The following is a 26,142-nucleotide window of genomic DNA, read 5'->3' on the forward strand; positions in this document are numbered from 1 at the left end:
TTCCAAACAGAACTTAAATGTTCTGTGGAGTACTGGAGTTGGGATGTGGGACCCTTGAAATCGGGAATTTAATCTTTTGACAAAAGAACATAAATATCGTACGGGCGCGTTACAGACCAGCAATATAATGCTAAGCATGGTACCATATCATATCCGGCGCAGGATAAGTGAACCTGTACGCAGTGATACTATTGTGCGCACTTCCGAATCTCCCTAGATAACCTAATTCTTCGGATTTCTGCATTTCGGTTTGACTCCTCTCTGTCTCTCTGCGCCCGTGTCTCCGGTGCCGTTTAAGGGCCAATCCTCCATAGAAGCTACAGGTTCTACTGTTAAAGTGTTGTTTAAATTCCATTGAATTGTTTTTGCTTTTGTGGGAAGAGGGACCTTAATGCGGTTTGTTTCCTGAATCTAGGTTTTTAGCATCATGCTTAGTGTGTTGTGATTGGAGTATACCTGTTTGATTACTCGAGTTTTGTTAGCTGTGTTGAGTTGTTTGGTTATGGTTCTGTATCCTGGTTGGTGATGAAGAATGTGGAAATGGCCCAATGGCTCAAAGGGCTGCCACTGGCGCCCGAATTTCGCCCCACAGATACAGAATTCTCTGACCCGATTGCTTACATTTCTAAAATCGAGAGAGAAGCTAGTGCTTTTGGTATATGTAAAGTGATTCCACCGTTTCCTAAGCCTTCAAAGAAATATGTGCTCCATAACTTGAATAAATCACTCTCAAAGTGTCCGGAGTTGGGTTCTGATGTAAAGGTTAGCTCTTCGTCGAAAATGAGTGATGGGGATAAGAGGAATGGTGATCATAGGGAGGTTAGGGCCTTCTTTACTACTAGGCGCCAGGAATTGGGCCGGAGTGAGAAGAAGAAGATGAAAGGGATGGGTGGGAGCCAGCCATTTGGAGCTCAGAAACAGGTGTGGCAGAGTGGAGAAGCCTACACATTGGATCAGTTTGAAGCAAAGTCAAAGGCTTTTGCTAGGAATCAATTAGGCACGGTTAAGGATGTTTCACCATTGGCTGTTGAGGCAATGTTTTGGAAGGCAGTTTCTCAAGAGCCTGTTTATGTAGAGTATGCTAATGATGTGCCTGGTTCAGGTTTTGGAGAACCCCAGGGTGTTTCTAGTATTTATAGAAAAAAGAGGAGGAGGAGGAAGAGGGCAGTGTTTGATAGAAACAATACAAAAACTTGTGATAGCGAGAATGAAGTAGATATTCTTGATAGTGATAATATAGATAAAGATTCATGTTGTGCTAGTCCTAATTTATGTACAGAGTCACCATCTGCTTGTTCAACATCCTCTCAACAAAGTCAAATTTCACCAGTACCTGGGCCAAAGGGTTTAAGTGACAGTAATGACGTTGAAGGTACTGCTGGTTGGAAGCTAGCAAACAGTGCCTGGAATTTACAAGCAATAGCAAGGTCACCTGGATCAATAACCCGTTATATGCCGGATGATATTCCTGGGGTTACTTCTCCTATGGTCTATATTGGTATGTTATTCAGTTGGTTTGCTTGGCATGTTGAAGACCATGAGCTTCACAGCTTGAATTTCCTTCACATGGGATCCCCAAAAACTTGGTATGCAGTGCCGGGTGACTATGCATTTAAATTCGAAGAAGTCACTCGAGTCCATGCTTATGGAGACAGTACTGACCGTTTAGGTATGCAAGTGCTTTCTGTAAAGCATGTACCAACTTCATAGAGTCAGGAGATTTTAATGGCACCTTGATGTTCTCATTTTCAGGCTTTTTTCTGTTTAACTACTTAAACTGCTTACCCAAGATTGCAAGATCGGTTTATGTATCAGTTCAATCTATTTCTGAACAAAAACAAATAAGTATAGGAATTATATTGGGGAACTCGCATTGAAGGAATACACCCCCCCCCCCCCCCCCCCCCCACACACACACACACACACACACACACACACACACACACAGAAACAATGAAGGCCTTTTCCTTATAGAATGAGAAGCCAGTTTCCTTAAATATTCCTTTTTAATGTTTTGATTTATATATGCATGTCTTATTTGGATAAGATTCTGCTATAAAGCTATGTAAACAGTGGTAAAATGGCATCTCTGACCTTTTGAATACTTAACAGATTAGTATACAAAATTTGATTTTCTTAAGCCAAAGCCAACTCATGTAGTCATGTTTAAAGTTATAGTGGTGATCACTAACATCTGCGCTGGAATATTTAACTTACTCATTCAGCATGTATTCATCCAATTGCTTGGTAATCTGCAGCTGCTCTCACTCTATTGGGTGAGAAAACTACTCTTCTATCACCTGAAGTAATTGTTTCATCAGGCATCCCCTGTTGCAGGTGGGCACCTATTGTGTAGCACCATCTTTATTTATTTGATTATCTCTTTCTAATTTTGTACTTCTGGCTGAGAGGATATGATTTCCTTGGACATGTTAGTGACTCTAGTTGTATATTCCAATTGTCTTGTTTTCCAATATCTCAATATCTACCTTGGCTTTCTTTTTTTCTTAGGTTAGTACAGTACCCTGGAGAATTTGTGGTTACTTTTCCAAGGGCGTACCACATAGGATTCAGTCATGGTAATTGCTTTACTTTGTTTACATAATGGAGTATTTTCTTTTTGTTTATGTTGTTCAAATCTTCATTCATACGGCCCCTTTAATTAAGTATGTCAGATTACTCATATACTGAATCTAATTATCTTTGTTCCAAATTTTTGAAGAGTCAACTTTACTCCAAAGACTACAGTTTCTGAGTTTCAACTGAGGGCCTATATTTTTAATATGTTTGGCTGAAATGTTGTGCTTTCCTTGCTATCAGCTATAAGCTCATTATGTTAAAAATGTTAAAATGTGTTTGCAGTAATGAGTTTGTGTGAAGTTAGGGATAGGAAATATCAATACTCAATAGTATTCATATGATTTTTGTTACATCTTTTGATCCTTTATTGTTTGGTCAATCTGTTTTTTTTTTTTTTCTTCATGCGTCCGGGATTTTAACTCTTTGCTTGTGAAACTTAAATTCTCTCTTAATATTGTGTCAACTGCTATTTGTTGTTTTCTCATACTTCACTTTCTCTTTTCAGGTTTCAATTGTGGAGAGGCTGCTAACTTTGGAACTCCACAGTGGCTTACAGTAGCTAAAGATGCTGCAGTTCGTCGAGCAGCCATGAATTACCTTCCCATGCTTTCTCATCAGCAGTTGCTATACCTATTGACCATGTCTTTTGTTTCAAGGTCAGCTTGTAAGCTTTCATTTCAGCCTTAATGAACTAATTATCAACAATAAAAAAAAAAGATAAAAAATTCATATATAATGTGCTGATTTGTTGCGTCTATATGTTGGCATTAAGCATTTATTTTTATTCTTTCCAAATGATATTCTATCTAATCCTGGTTTTTGCCCTAAGAGTCTAAGGCAACAAAATTCGCAGACTCCGTATTCCTGAATTTACAAACTGATCATGTCTAACTTGGCATGGTATCTAGGTTAATTTCTGAGTTCTGTAGCATATTTGTTTATGAATGGGTCCACATTGATGTTAAACCTTGATTACATTTTCAACAGGTTACAAAAAATATAAATAAGGATAAAATTTTTGTATGGAAAAACTTATCCATTAAGGGTGTGTTTGGAAACCAGGAAAATGACTTCTGAAAAATGTTTTCTGGAAAATGAGTTATTTTCCAGAAATAGTTTCATTTGTAGTGTTTGGTTGCATTCTGGAAAACTGTCTTGGTGTGTTTGGTTCATTTTCTAGAAAATGAGTAGAATTATTTAATTAAATATTTTAATTGTTTTATTTAGAATATAAAAATATTTATAATAATATTAAAAATAATGTTATTTATTAAAATTATTATTATTATTTAAATATGGTTTCCGGCGGAAACCAAGGTCGGAAACGATTATGAACTGACTTGGTCTGTAGAAAATGACTTCCACCAAATTTTGGCGGAAGTCATTTTCCTCCAAAATAGCCTTCCAGAGTCAACGGAAAATGATTTCTGTTGACTTGATTTTCTAGGCACATCCAAACACCGGAAACTCGGAAAATTTTCCGGGTTTCCAAACACACCCTAAAGGGGGAAAACCTGTTATATTGAATTAGACATTAATTTGGGTAGTCCAAAAAGGTTCAATAAATATCATATGCATTTGGTCTTCCATTACATCTCAGCTTCCAGTTCATGGATAACTTCTTGGCAGTTTTCCTGGTACTACTTACTATTTTGCTCCATTGATTATGAAGTTGAAATCTCATATTGCATCTCATGTTTTAGGTACTATATAGCCTTTAATTACTGAATGCTCTTCAAACATAACTCTTTTTAAAAAAAATAATTTGATTGACAGAGTGCCAAAGTCATTGCTACCAGGGGTGCGTAGCTCACGCTTGAGAGATCGCCAGAAGGAAGAAAGAGAGACTTTGGTGAAGAAAGCATTTGTGGAAGATGTTATAAAGGAGAATGAGCTAGTAACCATTTTACTACAGAAAAATTCCTCTTACCAAGCAGTACTTTGGGATGTCAATATGTTGCCATCTTCTAGTAAAGAATTTGAATTACAAAAGTGTGTTGGTATTGATGTAAAAACAACAAAAGGGAGTGAACAAACTGAGAACTACGACAGTCCGGATCTTTTAAGCCAGATGAACTCATATATGGAAAGTTTAAGTGATTTTTGTGTGGATGATGATGATTTGTCAAACGACTTCCATATCGATTCTGGTGCATTACCTTGTATAGCTTGTGGAATACTGGGTTTTCCATTTATGGCTGTTGTAGAACCATCAGAGAAAGCAGCAAAGAACTTTTTCTTGGAGGATTGTCATACAAATGAAAACATAGGAGACCTAAAAGACGTGGAGTCACATTCCCATTCACTACAGGATGACATAGTAGAGGGCAATGGTGCAGGTATTCTATCCATCAATTCTGTAGTGTTCTACATTGGTCTTAGTCAAATGGTTGCCGGCCTTTTAGGCATTTCCTAATTATGTATTTATGTTATGAACAAAATAGAAATCAAATTTAAATTAGTTTCTGACATAAAAATAATGGTCCTTTAGGTACCTTCCTGGTATGTTCACCATGGAAGAATTATTTTTCTATTTGAATTCCATTTGAACCTGCCTACTTTGTATGCTGTTATTAATTGCTTCTGAAATGTTTTAGCCCTAATGCCACTAGTTGGAAAACCTTGGTTAATTGATTTTGAGGCATTCTGTTACATAGTATCCCCCATCTTATTAAAAATTCCGAATTTTTGTTCTTGTTTTCTGTTTGGAAAATGAGAAACTATTGGAATTCATCAGTTCTCTTTTTTTAATCTGCTGCAGTAGATAGGTCAATGCCACCCAAGAGGTTTGTCCTTCATTCTCAGGAAATGTGTTCTCGTGCTGACTCAAGACCGTCTTCTATATCTCATATGGAGGATCAACCTCCATTAGATGGCCATTCTATATCTCCAAGGACTGTTGCTGTCAATCTTGAAGGGAAACAGGATGTATATAATAAATTTCTAAGGCCACACGTATTTTGCCTTGAGCATGCAATTCAAACAGAAGAGTTGCTGCGTTCAAGAGGTGGAGCAAAAGTTCTTATTATCTGCCATTCAGGTCAGGGATCTCTTGGATCGTTATTTGTGAACCAAAAACAAAAAGAAATTTTATTTGCTTTTCTGACACATTGATATATTTGTTTGGTAATTGATGCACTTGTCTGCGTCTTCTTATTCATGCAGACTTCCAGAAAATAAGAGCTTATGCAACATGTATTGCAGAGGAAATGGACACTGCATCTGTCTATAATGAGATTCCTTTAGATAATGCATCTGATGAACATCTTCGCTTTATTGATCTTGCAATTGAAGATGGAAACAGCGAATGTGTTGAAGACTGGACGTCAAAACTATGTATCAATTTGCTGCATTCTGTGAAGTTGAGTAGAAATTGTCCAGCCAAGAAACTACAGTATGCATTGATTCTGAGCAGATTGTTCCCTGAAAAAACCCTCAGTACAAAATGTTTGAGTTTCAAATGGGAATCCAGAAAAGTACGCTCAAAAAGGAAGTTAAATTGTCAAGCAGAAAGCAAACCATCTATGTCTCTGAAAATGGAAGAGGAGAAGGGTTTAGGAGCAAAGTTAGACGTTCAAACAGTGAGAGAAAGAAATATAATCATTCAGTATACAAGAAAACGATATAAGTTGAAGCCTTGTGCTTCTACTGATGTCAGTAAGGCCTTTGTAGAAAGTAATACTCTCTTTCCTCGTGAAATCTCTAATGCTGATGAAAAAGCAAGATGTGAATCAGAAAGTACTCCAATCAGAAATGGACGCGCAGGAGCTGGTTCTTTAGATATGAGCGTCTGCACCTTAGCTTCTAAAGAGATGCCAGAATTGCAGGTTGAGTGTCAGACACCGACTATAGAGGACCAAAATGAAACTTCACATTCAAAACATTCTCCCGTTGTCACCACTGTAGTGGTTGAAAACCCTTTGGCCCACCCTAAAGACTCCAAGTCAGAGAAACCTGACACGGATCTTCCAGATCCTGAAATAGAATCAAATAAAATGCCCTTGCTACACGAAGTGAATGATGTTGAGAGCAGTGTACATATTGAGAGAGTTAATTTTGAAGCTTCGGCTTGTTCAGTTGTAACTGCTGTTTGTAGTGCTGAAGTTTCTGAAAGTCTGAAGCAGCCTGATTGTACAGAGATCAGCATCACAGAGAAGGCTATAGATCTCCCTAGAATGCATGGTTCTGAGAGAGGTGATGGTTTTGTGACAGGAGTGTATGTTCCCACCAACTCCTCGGGATCTTGCAGTGATTGCCCTTCTGAACAAAGATCAGATGAAGAACTAGCAGAGCAAATAGCTGAAGGTCAAGTTGGCAGAGGCGTTGAGGCATCTGATTTGGATGATGCCAATCACCTTGTGGTGACGCCCTCATCTACTGCAAATGTTGGAGGCAAAAGAAGAAGAGAGCTGGAGATGCTTATAGGGAATGGGGGATGTAATGTTGGTGTCTTTGTCAAAAGTCCTTGTGAAGGCCTAAGGCCGAGGGCCAGGAAAGATGCTACATCTGGATGTACAGGTGATAGTAAGATAACTGTTGACGAAAAACCATCAGCCAGGAAACTGAGGAACTGTTCAGAGAAATCTTCAACTTGCAAGGATAAGAAAGAGCAAACGAGAGGATCACACAGGTGTGACTTTGAAGGGTGTAGAATGAGTTTCCAAACAAAGACAGAGCTATCCCTGCACAAACGTAATCGCTGTCCCGTCGATGGTTGTGGGAAGAAGTTTAACTCCCATAAATATGCTCTACTTCATCAACGTGTCCATGAAGACGATAGACCCCTTAAATGTCCGTGGAAGGGTTGCACCATGTCATTTAAGTGGGCGTGGGCAAGAACTGAACATTTACGTGTCCACACTGGGGAGCGGCCATACAAGTGCAAGGTTGAAGGATGCGGCCTCACCTTCAGGTTTGTGTCAGATTTTAGTCGACATAGACGTAAAACTGGGCATCACAGCAGGTGATCCAAGTCCAAATCTGGTTTTGTCTCATCAGGCAGGTTGGTTCTGTAATTTAGCTACTCTTTGATTGAAAAAAATCACTTAAACTAATTTGATCAGGTCAGGTCATTTAGCTTTTGTTAATCTCAAAGAACCTCAGCATAGGGTAGGTGTAGCCTGATACTTCTGTAGCTCCTACTATGTATGGGACTGATTGCATCTTGCAATTAAACCCAACCCCCCCATTAAGATTTATTATTCTTTAGGGAACTTCATATTTGTAAGATGCATCCTTGATGCTTGTCTGGATCCTCAGATCCTATGTTGTCATTTTGTCCTGAAACATGGCTCAAGGAACTAGATTCTATCATGTTGGCAGGTTGGGTTTTCTTCCCACCATTTGGAATTCTATGTTAATGATCCATATTAGCTTCACTTCTGGTCTGCATTGTTCTTTTTTGGGTGACGAGGAAAATCTATAATCACTACTCGAGGGTCTGCAATGTCTGCATATGTTCTTATTACTCTATTAAGTAGTAGATGACTAAAATGGCTAATTGTAACAACTTCCTAATAAATTTCGTTCAAAATTTTTTGAACTCATGACTTTTGGTCTGGCTCTAATATCAAAAATTGAAACATGTGTTCCATCTCTACTAAAAGTCTAAGCTGATAGTTGGATTGTACAATAATGATTATATGCTCAACAGATAGTTAATTAAGTACAAGATGATTGGTTAAAGTATAATTTCATAGAATCCAAAAATTAAAAGAAAGTGGTCTCTATATAAATCCTTGTATTGTGATTTGTGAAAGCAAAAAAATTTCACAATATCTTCTTTGTTGTGTCTACACTTTCTTCTTCATTCTTCTGGACTCTTCTCGACTCTTGGAAAGTAGAAAAGATGGCAGCCGCCGCCCCACCGCCTGCGCCTACCTCCGCGCCGGAAGTGTTCAAGGAGGAGATAGTTCCGACCGGCCACCGAGTTTTCACACGCATCAGTCTCGCCACACGCGCCGACGTCCCCCACATACACAAGCTTATCCATCAGATGGCCGTTTTCGAGCGTCTTACCCACCTCTTCTCCGCCACCGAAGCCTCTCTCTCCGATACCCTCTTCCCCGCTGCTAATCCCCTCCCGCCATTCGCCTCTTTCACCGTCTTCATCCTTGAAGTCTCACCCAATCCCTTCCTGCCTGCCCCTGCAAACCCTCATTTCACTCCGATCGACAAAATCGTTACTCTCGACCTCCCAATCGACGACCCGGACGCCGCAACATTCCAGTCCCGAGCCCTAACCGGCGCCACTGTTGCCGGATACGCCCTATTTTTCCCCAATTACTCCTCGTTTCTGGCGAAACCGGGGTTCTACATCGAGGATATATTCGTCCGGGAGGCCTATCGGAGGAAGGGATTCGGGCGGATGCTGCTGTCGGCCGTGGCGGCTCAGGCGGCGAAGATGGGGTACGGGAGAGTTGAATGGGTGGTGCTGGATTGGAACGTGAATGCGATTAGGTTTTACGAGCAGATGGGGGCTGAGGTCCACCAGGAATGGCGCATTTGTAGACTTTCCGGCGAGGCTCTCCAGGCATACGCTCATCCCCACATTTGATCAAGCTCCTCCTGGTGATTATTATCTACTAATCTTTCTTTCCTCTACAAATCTTTATATCTTTCTGTTCTCTAAATGTGTTTGTCTAATTGTGTTGATGGATAGCAATGGCTTCTGGATTCACTCTCCAGATTCCTGTTGGATTTTAGAAATTCCAACTTTTGCAGTATCAATCTTGTTTCTTTGCTCCATTCAATAATACCTGCTTCTAGCTAATTTGTAGTTGATTTAGTGTGGGATTCTGATTCTCCGAAAAGCAGTAGAATTGTTTTCCCAGTTAGAGAATCATTCCCATATGAATGATATCAATTTGTGTGCTTATATTTGGTTTTCTTCATCTCCATTGATTTCACTTTGCTAAAACCAGAATAGAAATCATTTGTCTTTCACACTCTCACAATCTCTAAGGTGGGGGTGAGGGACTATCAAGTTTAAGGTTTAAATCTAAAAAAGTTACCATGAACACCAAAATATAAATATTTTAAAAAATTTGTAGATTCTTGAAGATCTCCCTGACTTACTTTACTGAGAGTTGTCATCCGCAAAATTGTTGTAATCATCAGCCACAATTTCATTTATGCTTCCAAGAATGGCATACCACAAGTCACAGTGGCTTCATATTTTCTTTTGAGTTTTTACTTTTCAGTTGATAGAATGTTTATGAGTCTATGTTCCCAATAGAATTAAGTTTGAAATTTGAATGAATAAATAATTTGAGTATGTATGTGCATGTGCTCCAATTTTAGGGTTTGATGAGTGTTATGTTTGTGGCACACCATGAATCAAAATAATGTTGACTGTTGTGATGGTGAGATATTAAAATCATATTTTAATCACAACACTAATTCAAGTCTATTCTATTACTTCCAACCCCCTAGTCAATGCCCAATATCCAACAATTTCACCATTCCATTGTAAGATAATATTAGTAATCTACCAACTAATATACACAATGAAAATAATAATAATAATCCATTCTGATGACTAGTGAGTGGGGTCCACATTTGGGACTGAGTATATTTTTAAGCTTTCTTTGCACCTTCCTTTAAAAAAAAAAAAAAAAAAAAAAAAATTTAACTTATGCCCTTCACAAATATACAAATTATTAATATCACTTCTAAATTATTAGTAGTGTAAATTTGGTTGTCCATCGTTTCCCTGTTCAAAGACTTTATTTCAATTTTTTTCTTCGTTTGTTCTCCTTTCGTTAATAACAATGTTTCTCATTCTTTCTATTAGGGGAAGGACAATATATGCCACAATTTAAAAATTGAGGGGTAACATTTACACCACTTATAATTCATGAGCGACATTGATAATTGTCATATTTGTGAGAAGCATAAATTACGATTTTCTCTTGTAAAAATAAAATGACGAAAATATTTTAGTTTTAAAAAAATAAAAAAGAAAAAGAGTATATTATAAAGAAATTATTTATCGATTTTCATTTGACATTTTTAAATGGATTATTGATCTAATGAATGAAAAATTTCACTTAAGACATACTTTCGACGACAGGATATAGTTCAATTTCTATTACAAATATCTTGAAACTAAATTGGGTTTAGACTTTTTGTGGGCAACGTATGAGATCAACATATTCATGATTATTGCCCACAAAAAGTAATTTTCTAATTTCTAAGACCCTATACTCTGATCCGACAAAATAGTGAAGGAACAAATTATGATAACTCAACGACTCACTAAGTAGGAAGATCAATGTTTGATGTTCACAAGAAGCTCACTACATTTGGTGTCACTTCTATACTTCGACCATTAAAATTTAGTCATGTATCATTATTCATATTCACTAAGAATCAACTGAATTGTCTGCACCATTTCATGATTATTGCATCATCAAATAGTGAATTTTTTTTTAATCTTTGTAGTTTTATCCTAGAAATATCGCACTCACCCTCTCTATATTACCTTTGGCATATCCCAAGGGCGAAACCAAAATATATTTTTAGAAAGTGTGGGAACTATAATTCATGACTAGCCTTAGTTCTGTCCCACTATATTCTATACCGGTGTCATCTCTGGAATGTAAAGTGTGCTAAGTGATTATAAAGAAAAGAAAATAAGTTTGATTTTTTCAAAAATTATCTCCTAATTCATTTTAATCACAATGACATAAAAGCACATAAAATAAGTCGGCTAACAATGACACAACTCAAAAGTCAAAGCCTCCCAAATCCAATAAAGCAAAGACCAGACCAAACAACAAAATAAAAGTCGGTCAAATCTGCAACAATCATCTGCTGTTTTATGTGATCACTTTCCGTTTCAACTCCGACAACCTTCGAATCCAATTCAAAACTTGGAAAGTTTCAATCTTTTGTACGAGAAGAAATTGGGTTTTTCTATAATTCTGATTGTATGGTCTGGCAATGCCGCGCGTAGTGAGGTGAACAACCTCCGAAGCTATGTGCAAATCAAAGAAGAAGCTTACCGGAGCAGCGGTCCAGCCTTCGCCGAAGAAGAAGAATACTCCTTCGATCTCTCGGAACTCTTCCTCGCCGGCGCCGCCCGCCGGAAAACCGCCGCCGTTCGATCCTTCCTTGTCGACGAGTGGCCAAATCATAAGCTCCACCGCTTCGACCTCGAGCTTTTATATAAACTACAAGGATTCACAGTCGTGGAGATCTTCGCGATCGAGCAGGAGAGATTCCCTCTCGAGTCTCCGGGAGGCTCTCCCGGAGCAGACTCTCATCTATGATTTCGCCGAAATTCGCTCCGCCACGGATAACTTCTTACTCACGCCTTTATCCTCTTCCTCCACATCCACTACGTGGCGCTGCGTGGTCCGCGGCCAGAATGTCGTCATTATCCAGAGGAAGTTCCGCCGCCCGATTGAAACGCCGGAGCTCATCGACCGGGTGGCGATGATATGCAGAAGCCATCACTCCAGCTTAATTCCGCTCAAAGGAGTCTCGATTTCCGGGAATTATATTTATTTAGTCTACGAGTATATCCATGGAGCTAATCTTCGTGACGTTCTCAGAAACCCCCGAAACCCTAATTTCACGGTGCTCTCTAATTGGATGCAGAGACTTCAGATTGTTTCCGATATTGCTTCCGGACTCGATTATATTCACAATTCTGCCGGTCTAGGTTTCGACTTCATTCACAATCACATCAAGAGCTCGAGCATTATCGTCACGGAGCCTTCCCTGAGCGCCAGAATCTGCCACTTCGGCACGGCGGAGCTTTGCGGTGAGATCGCGAAGAGGAGCGTCGAATCTGAACTGGAAATTGAACCGAATAGCGCGAGTTTGAAGCGATCTAACAGCAAAGTGATGAAGTTCGAAGGTACCAGAGGGTACATGGCGCCGGAATTCCAGTCCACGGGAGCCGTGTCGCAGAAATCCGACGTGTACGCCTTCGGCGTTGTGGTGCTGGAGCTATTGTCGGGGTCGGAGGCGTTGAAGTACATTGTTGATGAGGAGACCGGAGGCTACGCGAGAATCTCAGTGATCGAGACGGCGAGAGCGGCGTTGGACGACGGCGGACTGAGAGGCTGGGCGGACCGCCGGCTGAGGGATTCGTATCCGGTGGATGTGGCGGAGAAGTTGGTGCGCTTAGCGCTGGAATGCCTGGATCATGACCCGAATGTCAGGCCGGATATGGGTCATGTTGCGGTTCGGGTCTCTCAGATGTATTTGGACTCTCAGACTTGGGCCGACAAGATTGGGCTTCTCACTGACTTCACCGTTTCCCTTGGACCTCGGTGACAACACTACCTTTTTTTTTTTTTTTTTTTTTTTTGTCTATATATTTTTTTCCCTATATATAAAAATTCAATTGTTATACCATGGACCAGAGTTCATTTTGCATTGTAAATTCTGATACAAAAATTATGCCATTCAATTAACTATTGTAAACCTTGATACAAAAATTATGACCTTCAGTTAACCATTTTATACATGCAGTTAACAGTTTCTGTATATATAAATAAATAATTTAACAATTGCTGATACATAATATGATAGTTATAGTTTCAAAAATTATCAACTGCAGTACAAAATGTGTCAAACTATATGTATAAAATCTGAAAATTATTTTTAGACCAGAATTTACAATGCAAGGTCTGATCCATGGTATAATTTGGCATTGCCTGACATGAATTTGACTGTATTTTTTCCAGTAAATAGTTAATAAAAATTGCAATACCATTTAAGCCTCTCTTCACTTTGCAAAAATCAAAAGCCTATCAATAATAGAAGTACAAACTACAAACAGAGAATGCTTCAGTGTAAGTAAAAACTGCAGTATTTACTAAACCATATTCAAACAAGAGAACTACCCACCAGTAAGCCACCAGCATCATCAATAATAGTATTCATCGTCGTCCTCATAGTACTCCTCGCCGTACACTGGATCTACAATAGCACGCTTCTCGACCTTTTTTTGTGCTTGCTTAGGTCTATAATACCATGTCCCGGTTTTCTTAACAAGATGCGTTAACAAGTGTCCTTCAACCTCATCCATTTCGTCGTCTGTCAATCTATTTCCGTACTTCCCTTTAATGATCGTCCAATGCTTGTTTAACCTTGCAAGGAGCTTTGTCAGTCGAATACTCTTCCTACCTCGAAATATGTAGTACCTGATAATGTCTCTGATGTAGCGCCCGATTTCTTCACCTCGAAGAATGTATATATACTGTAACACAAGAAACACCAGAACTCAGTATGGTAGTGAGCAAGACATCTTTCAAGTTAGATGTGTGGATGGAAGTAGGGAAGATTATAGAATTTAAGAATGACAAGTCATGTTTCGGGGAGTTGAAGTCTTGACTCGCATTAACCAACAATGAGTTTCTTACATGATTGGGATGGTGACTAAATTTGAAGGAATATAAAGTGATCTCTTAAACACACAAATCTGGTTTCGCAATGCAAGGGATGTATCTAAGTCAAGGAACTTGGTCTGGCTTATCACATAGTTCATGCAAACATGAAGAATGTACATATTCGTCACTTATCTGCACTCGCCAAAAAGAAATAAGTAAAAGCATAAAAGCAAAGTGATAACCATACAGAACTTTAGGTTTCAATTACACTTCCTGTACATGCTTCCACAATTGAAAACTATAAGCACATGAAAGAGGAACATGTTTCTTGAAATCCAATCCATGTTTTGATTGATTTCTTTTGAAGGAATTTTAATAATGCGTCTATTCCCCCACTCTTAAAAGAGAAACGAACTTTTAAGAAAACACCAGGTAAATAAATGAATACACTCTTTGTTATGTGTAAGCATCATTAAGAAAAACAAGATTATTGAATGCAGACACAAAAGATGGGCAAACTCTTTGTTATGTCTAAGCATCATTGAGAAAAAAAAAAAAAGATCATTATATGCAGACACAAAAAAAAAATGCACAAGAGGAGTGAGACAGTTATTACCGTATATATGAAACCCAAAGTAGCCATGGTCACTTGGAATATTTCATCAAGCTCGTCTGAAGTGTTTTCATCCTCTGATCCACCAGAACCCCCACCACTACCCCCTCCTCCACCACCAAGGCCACCACCACCTGTGCCTCCATCATCAAAGAACTCTTGCTTCTTAATCTGCTGCCTTAGCAAATCCTCAATTGATTGTTCCTTCTTGAAACTTCCCAATAAATTCTCCAAAGCTTCCTTTGGCGCAGCCTGGTTGACAGTTCAATATACAGTGAGCTTCACATTTCTCATAGAAAATTGGCTGGAAGCTTTTTGTGGTACCTTCTCTTTGAACATTCTAAAAGCATCTCAATTCTACATGATTTATCATCTGACATTTTCCCTTTATTTTCAGAGGGGGTGGTTGTTTAGGTGGAGGCATTTAAGCAATCAAACTCCATGGTTTATAAAGTCCTAATTAGCAGCACAATATTAACCTATGCCAAGCCATGGAACCAGCCTAGATTTATTCAAACCCCTACGCTGACAAGTACAATATTGACTTTAATTTCTAAAAACAGATCAAATACACTATCATTTAAAGACTTTAATTAGTTACAACTAAAAAGAGAATGAAGCAGGAAAAAATTAGAAAGCACTGACAACAAAAGTTCTAGACTTCACAATGAAAAAAAAAAAAAAAAACCAGAGGCAAATACCACACTACAGCCAAAAAAGAAATGAACTTGAATGTCATAATATAGATGAATTTCTTTCATAATGCTCTTATGTTGATTTTATATCTTTGTCGGATCAATCCTGAGCAAGAGACATCGACTGGGATTCCAGACAGTGGACAACAATTCAGCCCAAAGAGAAGCAATAACATAAGAACAAAACAGACAGTAAGGAACCAAGAAACTGAAAGCCACCGGAGAAGCATCCTATTTCTTTAGTTAATATATAGCCTACACTTAATTGCACTCAACAAACAAAAGAAGGCTTATAGTAATTGATTAATTAAACAGCACTCAAGCAACAAAAGCTTCGCCTTCTAGGCTTCTACACTCTCCTGGCTCCAACATCCAGGCCATGATCCAGATTAAGAAAACGGATAAACTCACAAACGGAACTAACCGGCTTAATGAATATGCTTACCTGATCGCCACTGCCTGACTTCTTACCACCAAACAAACAGACAGGTGCAGATTGTCTGTATGTAGAAGTACTAGCCGTGGCTTTAAGGGAAAACTTACGAAGACCTGCAACCGTGTAAATTGAAGAAGACTTATTCAGTCTCAAGGAAACCGGAAATCCAGGATTCGTTGCTGGGGCAGCACTTCGAGATGGAGCAATGGGAGGGTAGGCCAATATGCAGGGATTGACATTCACGCAGTTCATCTCACCGAGTCGTTCAACAAGCTCTGAACCTCATAAGATTGAAGTCCCCGGTATCACATCTATCTATGAACAATGAGCTACATGTCAAAAATATACTGCGCAGAACACGACATACGAATTCGAGAAATGCAAAGAGAGACCAATGGAGTTCGTGATTAACATCAATTCTAAGCTCCAAACCAGTAAGGCTTTCAAAATGAGAGAAACCAAAAAAAAAAAAAAAAACAATTGAAAATAATCGCAAGCTTCTGGAGAAATAGGAAATTCCTAGTAAATCAAATTCAGCTGAAAATTGAAACAAAATGAGATAGAAAGTTAGTTCCAGGATAGAGACTTACATGAATGGGGGGTCTCGGCGTTTCGCTCCGGTTAGCGGAGACAGGAGAGTCGTCTGGGCAAGGAGATGATAGGGCTAAATTGGGTTGGGCTAAACCCCAAGTTTTTACGATAGTTGTATATAACTTTTTAAAATTTAATAAATAAATTCTTCCAAAAATAAATAAATAAATAAATATATGATAATCTAGTCAGCAAAAATTAGAAATTAACATGTTAAAAATGTTAATTACTCTTTTTAGTTCAGTGACTTATTTATACTTTATTCTTATTTTCTATGTGCAATGCTCAAAAATAAATATCTAATATTAGTACTTAATCTTAAAATTATAATTATATTACAATAATTTTTTAAAAATCATACTATATAAATTTAAAAAAAAAAGTCATAAAAATTCATATTATATTAAAGACTATAATTAATATTTAAGTAATCTAATAAAAACATAATAAGTGTGAATGAAAGTTATACCCTTGATTTATGTCCGTTTTTTTCGTTAAGTTTTTTTGTACATTATGCTCTAAAGGTTGTACATTAAAATATTTTTGACAAACATACCCCTACCGTTATAACTTCCGTTATCTTTTCCACTGTTGTTACCATGCACATGCATCCACCATATATTTTCTTATCTTCTTCATTAATAATAATATATACACATTAAATATTTGAGTTATATGTTAATTATTACATAAATATAAATATCAAATTTATAAAAATGATTTACATTATTATTATTATTTAGAATAATTTAAATATCTAAAATCTAAATAAATTTAAAATTTTAATATAATGTATTAATATTGGGCACCTATTTTTTGCGCATCGCGCATAAAAAATACTAGTAATAATTAATAATTGTTAATGTATGATTTTTAGATATGATAAATAATTAAAGAGCCTGAATTATAGCCAAGTTCCAACTCAGTTCCTAAGTTATGACCGTTTCTAAGTTTAGTCCCTCAGTTATGAGTAAAGTTGCGAGTTTGATCTCTAGAGTTAATATTCTGTCTACCGCTAACGAAAAACATAAAAACAATTTAATAATAGAGGGTGAAATATGAATTTCAAATTATAATTCTCTTTTTATGTTGAAACTCGTTGCGCAACAGTCATTCTTTTCTTCTTATACCTACAATTGAAGGTCTACTCTGAAATCTCCCACTTCTGTTAGATATAAGAAGAAAATAACGATGGTTGCGCAATGGGTTTCAACATACAAAGAAGATTATAATTTGAAATTCCTATTTTAACTCTCTATTATTAAATTATTTTCAAATTTTCTGTTAGCTGCAGACAAAATATTAACGCTAAGGACTAAACTCACCACTTTACTCATAACTGAGGGACTAAACTCGGATACTGCCATAACTTAGGGACTGAATCGGAACTTAATTATATTCAGGGACTAAATATGCAATTTTCCCATAATTAAATATAATTATAATAACATTTAATATATATTAATAATGTTTAATAAAAATTTAACAGTGTAAGAAAATTACAATATTTATAGCGCAATATACAACTCAATAAACATAAAAAATATTGACATAAATCAAAAGTACTAAACTGGAAATATTGACATAAATCAAAAGTACTAAACTGGATTTACTATTACGGAGTATAAGTTTTTTAGATTTAGATTAGAAAATCCCTATTATACACCGACATAGACAGGAATGAATTTGTAAAGTACAAAAACTAGTATATGACTCAGAGATTTTCAGTAACAGAACACTATACATTCATTTTTCATTCTTGAAGTCTGAAAAGAGAAGTTTGTTTCAAGGCATGGCCCAGGAAAAAGATAGCACATCATCTTCCTCACTGAAACTCCTGTGCAGTTTTCCCAGCAATCTGTAAAATGCTTAAATGCTAGATGCAACAACCACCATCTCTGCAGCAAAATTTGAATAAATAACCGCTATAGCGGAGGTGCAATGTTCACTGCTCACAATGAGAACGCCTGTATTGGTCGATATGCAACAGAAAGAGTTAAATTACCCCAAAATTATTTCATGCTAGTTACCAAAAGAAACACAAAGAGACTAGTTGTGGAGTGTTAGGAAAATGTTACCCGGATTATCTGATTGCGTAGGGCGATATTCATTTCCAGACAATATCTCCTAAAAATTGAAGAGCTGGAACGCCTCTGATTTCTACGTCAACAAGGGGTGCCTGGACCAACATCAAACTACAAAGTTCTGGATCACTCTGGATCATATCGAGAGCACGTGCTTGATCCTGTCAATGTTTGAACAGTCAGTTTATTCCAGGCTATATATAACATATTTGGAGGAGTCCATCGAGGGTTAATTCATGAGCACAGGCTTCAATACATCGACTGTTAGAATGCAAAGAAAAATACTAGGTAACAGATGAAATTGTACTTTGCATTTTTTGTTTAGGTGCGTGCACTTTTCAATTACAACTAGGAGCTGATACTTGGTAGTTAGTACTAACAAAAACCATGGGCCTTCCAAGTTCCGACATAGAAGAAGATAGAACTCAGTTCTACACATATGATGACATTAAAGCCTACCCTCTACCAACCAATTAAAAATGAGGCAGGAAACTGCCAAACAAAAAGTGTGATTTGTCAACTAACCAATTGAAAATAGTGACTGCAGCACATGCTTCCAAGGAAAGGCTAACATCAATTTGTGGAAAGTGATTTGGGGCTCTATGTGTACAGTAACGACAGTATGGCATTATACACAGCTTAGATAATAACAAAATGTGCATAGAATAGTATGTTCATTCCAGAAATTAATAGCTCCACAGGCAGATGTGAGTTTCAGAATAAGGACTATTTTGAAACTGGAAGAATTGTAACTTCATTAGGATAAATACATAAAGTAACACTGGTGCAAATATTTGTACCTTCCTTTTCATTGCACAGAACTTGCAGTCTGAAACAGACGGAGGAAGAACCTGGTTAACAATGAGCCGCTTAACAGGGACATCTTCCTTCTTCAAGGAAGCACATAACCTTGATGATTCACTAACTGCCATCACCTAGAAGATGTAGCTTTAACCAGGTTATCAAACTTTTCATATCAGGCATACAGTAACATTTTCCAATCCAAATTACAGCTAAAGGTCTACAAGATACTCCAAAGCTCTAAGCCACTGAAGCAAGATAAGGCGTAGGGTGGTCAAAATAGGCATGTAGTCAATTCCTCTCAAGGAGCTAGATACAACTTAAGTTTATCACTTAGTGGCCAGTAGCAACATCAAGAAAAACATGGATTTCACTAATCAAGGCAAGTAATAGGTGTCAATTAGTTATAGGATTCATTACCGTGGGAATTGTTACAATGACAAATTCCGTTGAACTTGTGTCACGAAAAAGTTCCCTTACTTTTATCATCCTTTCCCGTAATCGCTCCAATTTATCGGCCTGCACAATGCAGTAAGGTTGTTCACAACAATAATAGGTATTCTTAGATAGATGTTATCAAGTCCAAGTCAGTCAAGCTTACAGCATCTAGTTTTGGGGCTTGTTCCTGGCCAAAGACAGATTTTATTGCTGAAGTAGCTGACGTTATCTTCTGCCTCAACTGTAATATGATCACATAATAGAAAGTAAACCAGGATGTGAATTATACATATCATCTTATCATACAATCTTAAATCCTACAAAGATAAATAGGTTCTACCTTTAATATCTTTCCTATTGATGCATCCAAGAAGTCTGGCAATGATAGGAGCCGTAGAGTATGACCCTGTGAAAGTATGAAACACAAATAATCACTATTATGAAATATATCTTCAATAAAGTAATAGGCAATAATAACAGTTTGCTTACCGTGGGGGCAGTGTCAAACACTATACGGGTGAACATATTGTACTCTTCTGATTCCAGGAATTGAATAACCTGGCAAGAGGTTGATTAATCAGTAAAAGCAGAAAAATTAGTACAATGTATTTTGTGGAATATACAATCAAAGTGAAAAAGCACTGAAAATATTGCATGCCTTTGAAATTGCAATGGCTTCATCTAGGCCAGGAGGTGGTGTATCCAGCAACTCTCCAAGCTTTAATTCACCAATCTGTGCCCATCACAAAAATAAGGCAGCTAATAGTTAACAGCAAAGAATGCTATAAATTGTTCATTTGTTAGAAGAGCAAAGCTGAAAGTTTAGTGTTGCATCTGCATAAGCAATGGAGTGGAAAATATACAAAGAAAATCAAGATCATTTATTTACAGAATCCTCAAAAAGTCCAAGTCAATTATCCCTACATAGCAAGTATACACATCATTTGTGTCAAGAGTTAAAGAATGGTTATGCAATAAAAGAAACCCCCACTATTAACTAAGAAGTATCAAGTTGCTTTTTATTATTGATGCTGACTCCTTACTCAAGATAGCTTTAATCACTGGATATATGACATATTTTACCAGCTTAGCAGAAGTTGGAATGTGTACAAATTTAGGAAGAACTTTACCTGATCTGCAAGCACCCCAAGGCCCATGCCATCCATGAAGTCTTTGACCCCTGATCCCCCACTCTTCTGGGCTGCACTACGAAATTCTTCTTTGGCCTTTTCAGGGTTTAACTGTCATAGTCCATATATTCACAATTTGAGGCCAATGCAACTATTATTCAAAGAGAAAGGAGGAAGAGCAATGTATTGTCAATATTCATTGTGCAGTAAAGAAACTACTGCAAAAAGCTTTTGCACCCACCTCAAGGGCAAATAATGGAGAGTATGGTCCTTCCACTGGTACAAGCGTCCCCCCAGCCAAATCCTATTGTAAATGTTTGAGCAGAAAATCTTTGTTACTTTAATCACAAAAAGAATTAATATGAAGGAGATAAATAGAAAATAAGAATTAAATCTCTTAAACCTGTGCAAAAGAATCACTCAACGAATGTGCAGGATCAGTTGAAACCACAAGAGTTGGGTGACCACTGTTGGCAAATTTTACAGCAAGTGAAGCAGCACAGCTTGTTTTACCGACTCCTCCTTTTCCACCAAGCATATAGTACTTCCGCTGTGTCCCAGAGACCATTTCATCAAACCCAGCAGTGGCATCTGTCGGAGCAGCTACTGATCTTACTGCCAAGAAAAAATATTAAGAGAAAACCCCATCAAAGACAACCTTAGTAACTAAAAAACATAAAACATCATAAATCATGGTTTTTCTAAACTTAGTTTGAGCTTTTGAATTCGGTTCTAATCAAATTAATATGGATGAACCAACATTCCAACAAATAACAACTTATTCGCTTATTGCTACCTTGAGATTTTGTTTCTCAATGGGAACGGGAATGCCAAAAACAAGACAATTCTAAGTTCATTATCTCATGCCTATTCTAAAACAATAGAACCTTCTTGAATTTCACTAAAGCTACTAGATTGAAAAATCTAAAATAGCAGCTACGACTAGGAATCCTTCAAAAACATTGAACTCCTTCAGATGACTAAGATTGCTCTTAATATTCTACTACATTCTTTCCTCCTAACCCTGGACTGTACAATGTTTTTAGCTATCAGCAATGCCTAACATAACTGTTCCATCCAGGCTAATTTTGAACAAATATTTGTGCCCTAAAGCTTCATTTTTCAGACATTACTTCCAAGCTTCATTTTTCATACAAAACTTCCTGAATTCACTTCTTCAAGTGATTTTTTTTCTTTAATTGCTAATAATAACAACAGTAATTCCAATATGCTTCTCCCACCCTATTTGTTATGGATAACATCTTTTCGAGTGAACTTCCAAATTTTGCATATTATTCAAATTCGCTAGAGAGGCGTGCAATTTAAATAAACAAAATTAAATAAATAAGGAAACTGGTATAGATAGTATACAGCTTATACTGTACCTACGAATGGTTTTCTGGTGATGGAAAATGATAGGAAGGTAGAGTTGACGCTGGGCTTGAATTTCAACGACTCATACTTACAGTTATTGGTATATTGAGGAAAAGAAGATGAAGACGAAGATGAAGGAGAATAGCAATAGCTCAGTACAGTAGTTGCCATTGATTCACTGAAGACGATGATGAGGTAGCGGGAAGGAGCAGGGAGAATCTGGAACCTAGAGATGAAAACATATTTTGGTTGAATGCTCAATTTGGCCCCTGTATTTTTAATATTTACTCATCGAGCACTAATAAATTGTATTTTGTAGCTACACCCCTTGGCCAGGTCAGCTTAGTGAAAAAAAATCTTGGCAACTAGTTTTTTTTTTTTTTTTTGGAAAGAAAACTTCATTAATTCAAATCGTTATACAGATCGTTGACAATAAAGGAAGGAGGGCAAGAGGACCACTCCTTACGTACAGACAAAGAACAGGCTTCCCTAGCTAGATTATGGGCAACACTATTCGCAGTACGACGAACATGAGAGATAGCTACATGATTAAGTGAATGCAGCAAATCTTTTACATCATTAATAACTAAATCAAAAGAAGAAACCTCCCCATTATGCTTCAGACTCTGTAGAACTTGGAGAGCATCCGACTCAACCTTTACGTGACTGATCCCGCGATTCTTCAGCCAACTTAGAGCTTCCCTTACGGCCATGGCCTCAGCTTCCTTAGGTAAGAACAATCCTCTCCCTGGGATGCAAGCTGCTGTGATGAACTGACCATGCTCGTTCCTAAGCACCCATCCAAAGCCCATGCGATTGTTGTTGTTGTTGACGGCAGCATCTGTGTTGAGCTTCAAATAGCCCTGAGGTGGTCTTTCCCATCGTTGATCTGGAGGTATGCCCGGTCCAGCTCTATTGCCTCTGATATTCACAATATTATTCCAATCCTCCAGATAATGAATAGCTCCCTTGAGTAAACTACTGGGATTAGAGGACTTATCATTCCATATACGATCATTCCGAGCAAGCCAAATTTTCCAGCAAATCATCAGCAGCAAACAACACTGATCCTCCTCCAACGATGCCAAATGATAGTTCATCCAATGCTCAAAGCTGTCGAAACCTCCAGAGCTCACAGGAAGATTGCTCAGACCCCAGATCGTTCTTGCGAAACTGCACTCAGTGAAAAGATGTGATGCAGTTTCATTCGCTGAGGTGCATAAACTACATGTTGCAGAGCAGTCCACACGCTTAACTCTCAATTTGTTTGCTGTGGGTAAACAACCGGAACAAACCTGCCATATAAAAACTTTGATTTTCCTTGGCAACTTGAGGTTCCACATGGATGTCCACGGTTTCGCGTTGGCTGGATTTAACTGGGCAGAAATATTCTTATAGCACCCTTTGACTGAGAAAATACCATTGCTATCACCACTCCAAATCAGCTTGTCTCTTCTCTTAATAATGCTCAGAGGGATGCTAAGGATTAAATTGACATCTCTTTCCACAAAAATATCCCTAATAACATCCTCATCCCACCCCGAGTTGTCGTCATTCATTAATGCCGAGACGGTCGCATTCTCAAGCAAGGGGAAAGGTGGTGTGATGACCATCGGGTTATCCAGACATGGGAGCCATTTTTCACCCCAAATTTTAGTGGAAGCACCATCACCAATCCGCCATCTATAGTTACTGCGGATAATCTCTTGAGCCTCGATAATACTGCTCCATATAAAAGATGGGCTGCCACCTTTTTTGGCCTCAAGCAGGGAACAGTTTGGGTGATACCTCGCTTTATAGACCCTCGCTACCAAAGATGAAGGATTCTGCAGCAACCTCCAGAATTGCTTCGAGATCATGGCAAGGTTAAAATTTCTAAGATTTCTAAAGCTGAGACCACCCCAACTTCGTGGTATAGTTAGAAATTTCCATTCTTTCCAGTTGATTCCTCTCTTGCCTCCAGTTTCTCCTCTCCACCAGAATGAAATCATGGCTCTTTCAATTTCCTTAGTCAGCTCCTTAGGCAGCAGGAATAGGCTCATGGCATGAAGGGGAATGGCTTGAATTACGTTCTTTAGGAGGATCTCTCTCCCGGCTCTTGACAGGAAACGGTTGGTCCAACTTTGCATTCTCTGCATAATTCTGTCCTTAATGAATCCAAGGATACTTCTTTTATTTCTTCCCACAACGGCTGGTAACCCCAAGTAATTTCCTTCGCGTCCATCATTGCTAATCTGCAGGATGCTTTTCACTTGGTGTCTGGTCTCACTCCTAACATTGGTGCTGAAATAGATAGCAGACTTATCATAATTGATAAGCTGCCCTGATGCTTGCCCATAATATTCCAGAGTGTCCTTGACTATGTTACTCTCCTGAGAATTTGCTTTGATGAAGATGAAGCTATCGTCGGCGAAGAAAAGGTGAGAAATCTTTGGGGCCTCCTTTGTAATAGAAATTCCATGAATTATGCCTCTGTCCTCCAGATTACGGATCATCGCGCTAAGGCCCTCAGCTAATAATATAAAGAGATAAGGAGACAAAGGGTCTCCCTGCCGAAGACCCCTCTTGGGAATTATAGGACCAATTTCCGCTTCCTCTTGCAGCACAGAATAGGTGACAGTAGAGATGCACTGGAATATCAGGTTCGTCCAACGTGAACAGAAACCCATCTTGGTGAGAATAGCTTGGAGGAGAGGCCATTCCACTCTATCATACGCCTTACTGATATCCAACTTGATCGCTGCATACCCATCTTTGCCCTGAGTTTTTCTTTTTAAGAAATGTTGAGTCTCAAATGCAAGCATGATGTTGTCCGTGATCAATCTTTGGGGAACGAAGGCACATTGGTTTTCTGAGACCAGATGGCAAAGAAGAGGCTTCAATCGATTGGCAAGGACCTTGGAGATGACTTTGTAAATGACATTGCACAAGGCGATCGGACTGAGGTCTCCCATACTAGTCGGGACACTCTTCTTTGGAATCAAAACCAAATGCGTGTGGTTGATGCCGTTGGGAAGACTGCCTGAAGTGATGACCGAGTTGCAGAAATGGACCAAATCAACTCCCAGAATATCCCAGTAGGCCTGGTAGAAACCGGGATTCAGACCATCGGGACCGGGCGATTTGTCTTGCTGCATACTGAAAACAGCTCCTTTAACCTCCTCATATGTGACCCTTCGAAGTAGCTCAGTACTCTGGTTAGCCGCGATCCTTTTATTGATGCAGCATATAACCCTATCGATTTCCCCTGGCGTATCAAATATCCCATTGAAGTAGTCAAAAATAAGCTCATTTAAATCAGATCCCTTATGTCTCCAAGTTCCAGTATCATCCATCAGCTTATCAATTGTGTTAACTCTCCTCCTTCTCTTCACAGTGTTGTGAAAGAATTTTGTATTAGCATCCCCATCCCTATACCAGGAGACTTTAGCTCTTTGTTTCCAAAAATCACTTTGTTGGTTCAAAAGTCTCATAAATTGCCTCTGAGCCTCCACAAAAGCGTTCATACTGTAAGGGTCAGCTTTTCCCCTAAAATAATCCATCTGCTTTCTGCTTCTATCAAGATCCTTGGCTAGATTTTTAGTCAAGCCCTTGCCTCAATCCCATATAGCTTTGCCACACCGTTCCAAACGCTGAATGGTGTCTTCCCCTCTAGAGTAATCCCAAGTCGACCATAAAATCCCGCGACAAGCTTCCTCCTTAATCCAAATGTTCTCAAATCTGAATCTGCGCTCTCTATTGGTTCGAATAGTGGGTAGAGGTGTAACCATCAAAGGTAAGTGATCACTGGTGGGTACAACATATGACATACCCTTAGCCCTATCAAACTTCTCCAACCAAGAGTCCGAGACAAATATCCTATCCAGTTTTTCCTCAACCCATTGCTCTGTACCTCTCCATTTCTCCCAGGTGAATTGGTGGCCTTGGAAAGGCAGTTCCCTCAGTCCGCTACAGACAATTGCATTCTTGAAACCTCTAAGAAGCCAATTAGGGTGCGGGTGCGTACCTCTTTTATCTTCCTGGTAAAGAAGGTCATTGAAATCGCCCATGAG

The 26,142-nt window shown here is 38.4% G+C and overlaps 5 protein-coding genes across 11 annotated transcripts; 3 read left to right on the forward strand and 2 right to left on the reverse strand.

Annotated features, from left to right (window-relative positions):
* The first annotated feature begins 171 nt into the window (after positions 1-171).
* Positions 172-7,961, forward strand: LOC109192511 (probable lysine-specific demethylase ELF6). Of its 4 annotated transcripts, none has more exons than XM_019343187.1 (8): positions 173-1,669; positions 2,259-2,337; positions 2,512-2,579; positions 3,086-3,236; positions 4,357-4,919; positions 5,342-5,620; positions 5,746-6,351; positions 6,382-7,961. In XM_019343187.1, the coding sequence occupies exons 1-8, from the start codon at positions 526-528 to the stop codon at positions 7,545-7,547; spliced, it is 4,056 nt and encodes a 1,351-aa protein (XP_019198732.1). In that variant the 5' UTR covers positions 173-525; the 3' UTR covers positions 7,548-7,961. The 4 variants fall into 4 exon arrangements, with proteins under 4 accessions (XP_019198731.1, XP_019198732.1, XP_019198730.1 ...); XM_019343185.1 differs by having other exon boundaries at positions 173-323; positions 416-1,669; positions 5,746-7,961; XM_019343186.1 differs by having other exon boundaries at positions 172-1,669; positions 5,345-5,620; positions 5,746-7,961.
* Positions 7,962-8,316: 355 nt separating this feature from the next.
* Positions 8,317-9,332, forward strand: LOC109192465 (probable acetyltransferase NATA1-like). The gene has a single exon (XM_019343119.1). It carries the CDS (start codon positions 8,429-8,431, stop codon positions 9,134-9,136), a length of 708 nt encoding a protein of 235 aa, XP_019198664.1. The 5' UTR covers positions 8,317-8,428; the 3' UTR covers positions 9,137-9,332.
* A 2,130-nt stretch (positions 9,333-11,462) lies between these two features.
* LOC109192462 (lysM domain receptor-like kinase 3) lies at positions 11,463-13,314 on the forward strand. 2 transcript variants are annotated; one of them, XM_019343114.1, is made up of 3 exons: positions 11,463-12,873; positions 12,915-12,923; positions 13,262-13,314. In XM_019343114.1, the coding sequence occupies exon 1, from the start codon at positions 11,563-11,565 to the stop codon at positions 12,868-12,870; it is 1,308 nt and encodes a 435-aa protein (XP_019198659.1). In that variant the 5' UTR covers positions 11,463-11,562; the 3' UTR covers positions 12,871-12,873; positions 12,915-12,923; positions 13,262-13,314. The 2 variants fall into 2 exon arrangements, with proteins under 2 accessions (XP_019198659.1, XP_019198658.1); XM_019343113.1 differs by having other exon boundaries at positions 11,463-12,871; positions 12,910-12,922.
* Positions 13,286-16,356, reverse strand: LOC109192464. Of its 2 annotated transcripts, none has more exons than XM_019343118.1 (4): positions 16,263-16,356; positions 15,682-15,983; positions 14,545-14,793; positions 13,286-13,798 (listed from the first exon to the last, which is right to left on the reverse strand). In XM_019343118.1, exons 2-4 carry the CDS (start codon positions 15,922-15,924, stop codon positions 13,466-13,468), a joined length of 825 nt encoding a protein of 274 aa, XP_019198663.1. In that variant the 5' UTR covers positions 15,925-15,983; positions 16,263-16,356; the 3' UTR covers positions 13,286-13,465. The 2 variants fall into 2 exon arrangements, with proteins under 2 accessions (XP_019198663.1, XP_019198662.1); XM_019343117.1 differs by having other exon boundaries at positions 15,682-15,987.
* A 1,486-nt stretch (positions 16,357-17,842) lies between these two features.
* On the reverse strand, positions 17,843-22,346 carry LOC109192463 (ATPase ASNA1 homolog). Of its 2 annotated transcripts, none has more exons than XM_019343116.1 (12): positions 22,102-22,346; positions 21,120-21,331; positions 20,958-21,020; positions 20,717-20,827; positions 20,245-20,319; positions 20,076-20,144; positions 19,927-19,992; positions 19,750-19,827; positions 19,569-19,667; positions 19,148-19,282; positions 18,353-18,508; positions 17,843-18,233 (listed from the first exon to the last, which is right to left on the reverse strand). In XM_019343116.1, exons 1-11 carry the CDS (start codon positions 22,259-22,261, stop codon positions 18,371-18,373), a joined length of 1,206 nt encoding a protein of 401 aa, XP_019198661.1. In that variant the 5' UTR covers positions 22,262-22,346; the 3' UTR covers positions 17,843-18,233; positions 18,353-18,370. The 2 variants fall into 2 exon arrangements, with proteins under 2 accessions (XP_019198661.1, XP_019198660.1); XM_019343115.1 differs by having other exon boundaries at positions 17,843-18,230; positions 18,342-18,508; positions 22,102-22,345.
* Between the last annotated feature and the right edge of the window lie 3,796 nt (positions 22,347-26,142).

Source organism: Ipomoea nil, unplaced genomic scaffold (assembly GCF_001879475.1).
Source record: "Ipomoea nil cultivar Tokyo-kokei standard unplaced genomic scaffold, Asagao_1.1 scaffold1770, whole genome shotgun sequence".
In the NCBI taxonomy this organism is placed as follows: Eukaryota; Viridiplantae; Streptophyta; class Magnoliopsida; order Solanales; family Convolvulaceae; genus Ipomoea; species Ipomoea nil.